At 34.1% G+C, this 3,470-nt stretch overlaps 1 protein-coding gene across 1 annotated transcript in view; it reads right to left on the reverse strand.

The window, feature by feature from the left end:
• Positions 1-634: 634 nt before the first annotated feature.
• Positions 635-3,470, reverse strand: part of LOC107300948 (interleukin-1 receptor-associated kinase-like 2) — a gene marked incomplete at its 5' end in the record, with an annotated part of 6,880 nt that continues 4,044 nt past the window's right edge. The window contains 1 exon segment of the mRNA XM_015830226.2: positions 635-865. Within this exon segment, the coding sequence (XP_015685712.2) occupies positions 741-865 (125 nt within the window).

Below are 3,470 nucleotides of genomic sequence, written 5' to 3' on the forward strand. Positions count from 1 at the left end.
TCCAAATCTCTCTGCCCCAAGCAAGACCAAGCCCCATACAGATGCAGATTAAAACCATCAGAAAGTTGAAGCCAGAGCAATCAAGAAGACAAAGAGAAAATCTGCATGCCCCACCCAAACTCTAGGAGTCATTAGCCCCATCACCTGGGAAGCAGGATATGATAATAGGATTAAACCACAGATATCAAGGCCTAGAAAAACACTCAGAAATAGCCTCAAAGTTCATGCCACAGGAACAGGAAACTAGAGGGGGTATAAAAAGCCTTCTACCCATGTGCTCACTCTCTTTCTTCTCCTCTGCTCCTTCTTGCAAGGACCATCTTCTGCAATAAACTGTAACCTTCCCAAAGCAGTCGCCATGTTTGCTTATTTATTCCCGGCTTGGATGAACCAGGATGAAGACTTACTTCTAACAGAGTACAGATAATAAATAACAGGGGTCCTCTTTCTCCTTTAAGAATGTCCATGTAATAATAATATTACATCACAGTACAGTAATGTGCAGAGTACAGTATCGGGGCTACAGTGTTAGAACAACAGAAGAAAAAAATCTAGGTGTGCTCATAGGAGATGATTGCAAATGAGTATAAACAATGTGGCCAGGCAACTGAAGGCAAACAAAAGTCTGGGATGCATCACTAGAGGGATGACCAGCAGGAAAAAGGAGGTCCTAATCCCACTATATAAGGCTTTACTCAGACCCCATTTGGAATACTGTGTCCAGTTCTGGAGATCTCACTTTAAAAAAAATATTGATAAGATTGAGCGAGTCCACACATGGGCAACAAAAATGGTGCAAGGTCTGAGGGACAACATAACAGGAAGGATTGAAGGAACTGAATATGTGCAATCTGGAGGACAGAAGGTAAGGGGAGGGCATGATTAAAATCTTTAAATATATTAAGGTGTGAATAAGGTCCTAGAAGGCATATTTTCAATATTAAGCAAAAATCAGGAGCACAGGGAATAACTTCAAACTGACAGGAAGGTTAAAAGTAATGTTTGAAAGTATTATCTCACAAAAAGAGTCATGGAAGCTTGAAACCAACTTCCAGCAGAGGTAGTGGGTCAATCTTCAGAAACTGAGTTTAAAAATGCTTGGGACAAACACGTGTCTTTCATCCAACAAAAAATTAAAATTAAATAAAAATAAATAATAAATTGAAAACAAAAAAAAAACCTCAATGGATAAGCTCAATGGATCACTGGCTGTTTTTCTATTGTCAATTTTCTATGTTTCTATGTGCATTCTTCCTTCATCCTGGTGTTGCCTCTATATCCTCAGTACCACTAAATGTAGGTCAGGGATATCCAACTTTTGCAACTTTTAAGACTTGTGGATTTCAACTCCTAGTACACAGATCGTATAGATGCCCAGTATGGACACTCCTCCAGTAGGCCGAAGGAAAGAACAACACTGCCAAATTTGGAGAAAAAGGAGAAATTCTCTTCCTTCTCTTCTTCCAAGTACTATTTCTCTATTTCTGTAATGTCCTTCTCTATTGAAAGCTCCTCTGCCTTCCTCAATGAAATAGGACTAAAGATGCCTCCAGCTGGCACTGAGATAAGAGGAATTTCCACAGTATTTATTTCAGGTCTCTGTTAAAGGGAACAGAAGAAGCAATGACAGATTACCTTGCAAGACACAGTTACAAATATCATTGTGCTATATATTTGAATGTAATCATTTAGAGTAAGTAGAAGCCATATAGAACAGTTTTTGAGACGTTTTGCTCTCAGAACCTCTTCCCATTTTTAAAAATTATGGAGGACTCCAAAAAAAGCTTTTGCTTAAATGGGTCATACATATTTATCACTATTTACTATATTAAAAATTAAAACTGGACAAATTTATACAATATTTATTAAATCATGTAAAAATAATATTAATGCATTGGATAGTAACATAAATATTTTTAGCAAAATATTTTTAACAAAAATAAGTAAAACATGACAAAAATAAGTAAAACATGACATTACATTTTTTCCAAATATTTTTAATATCTGGCAAATTTTGAGTTCATGGACTCAGAGAGTGTTAGGAGAATTCCCCAGGGTCCTCAGACCACACTTTAAGAAACTCTGATACAGAAGAATAAGTAATAGTAGATTAGTAGTATGTTTTTGATGCTTCTGCAACTAGTTTTAAAAACCTCTGAATTATTATTACATCAATTTAATAAATTATGTTCATCTTACTACTCAGTCATCCCCAAATTCTCCAAATATGGAAATGAAGTTGTATTTTATATTCTGCAAAAACCTCAAAAGTAATAGAAAACCTATTAAATAGCCATCCAGTTTTGTCTGCAACAAAATTGGTCTGCTTAAAGTCAAATTAAGGCCTGTTTAATTTTCAATATGCACTAAGTCTAAAATATTAACCAGGTTACAGAATAATAGGAGCTGAATTCTGAAATTACCAAAGCTAGATTATATGAAATCATGGTGGTGTGCTTGGTGGTGGTGTGCTTGATTGTTCTAAATTATATCTTTTCACTTAGAAAAGAATTTTGTAATGGGACAAAAAAGTTGTTTCTATTACTCAGAAAATGGGAAAGTTTCTAGAATTTTTGTCAGGGACTTTATGAAGGCCATCTATGCCTACAAGAGAATCTACATGGAAGGGGGAAAATGGCCTATCCTGACTTTGGGAAGTATTTCAATAGCAGGAGAATTTTCTAAGCTGACTGAATTATCCACTTAGCAGAAAAAAAAACCCCATGTATTTTTACTCTCATCTGGTATACAGATGTATATTACCTTTCAATTATAAAATTCCTTTTATTATGATTAAATGTTCTACAGTGCTTATCAGTGCATTGAGCACTATCTAATGAACTCATATATTAAGGACAACCAGATAAAACTTATCATTGTTCCTTCACTTAATATTTTTTAGTGGAATCTGCTCATAATGGTTTTTCTCAAGCAGTAACTCCTTAAGTAGCAAAAAATATGCAGGCATATATATATATACCCCACGTTTTGAGTCATTATTTTATACATTGTAGAAAAATTGTAAGGAGACTTAGTGATTATCTAATTAAATACCATCTACAAAATAAGAAAAATACATTTGTTTTCAGAGAATGTACCAACTGTATACCAAGTTGCAACTGATGGATGCTGCTCTTTTATATGTTTTTTCTTTTGCTTAAGGTAGTATTTTGGCTAGATCAACAAAATAATTTCAACCAGAACAGGAAAATAACAGAAATCCATATACAAATGGATTTGAAAAACGTTTTCTCATTATGTAACATCAATGTAGCTTTCTTGTATATATAACAAGTATAACAGTACTATAAAAATGGATTTTGCTGGTGAAGAAATGCTCCATCTTCTGAAGTCATAACTGATAGAAATGTATTTATATTGAAGATTCAAAGAGGTCATAACTGTTTATCTTATTTTCATCATATAATGCTATTTTTTTCATTAGCTGCTTCTTTTTATCATTGATGTTT

Source organism: Protobothrops mucrosquamatus, unplaced genomic scaffold (genome assembly GCF_001527695.2).
Source record: "Protobothrops mucrosquamatus isolate PMUCROS unplaced genomic scaffold, P.Mucros_1.0 scaffold9278, whole genome shotgun sequence".
NCBI lineage: Eukaryota > Metazoa > Chordata > Lepidosauria > Squamata > Viperidae > Protobothrops > Protobothrops mucrosquamatus.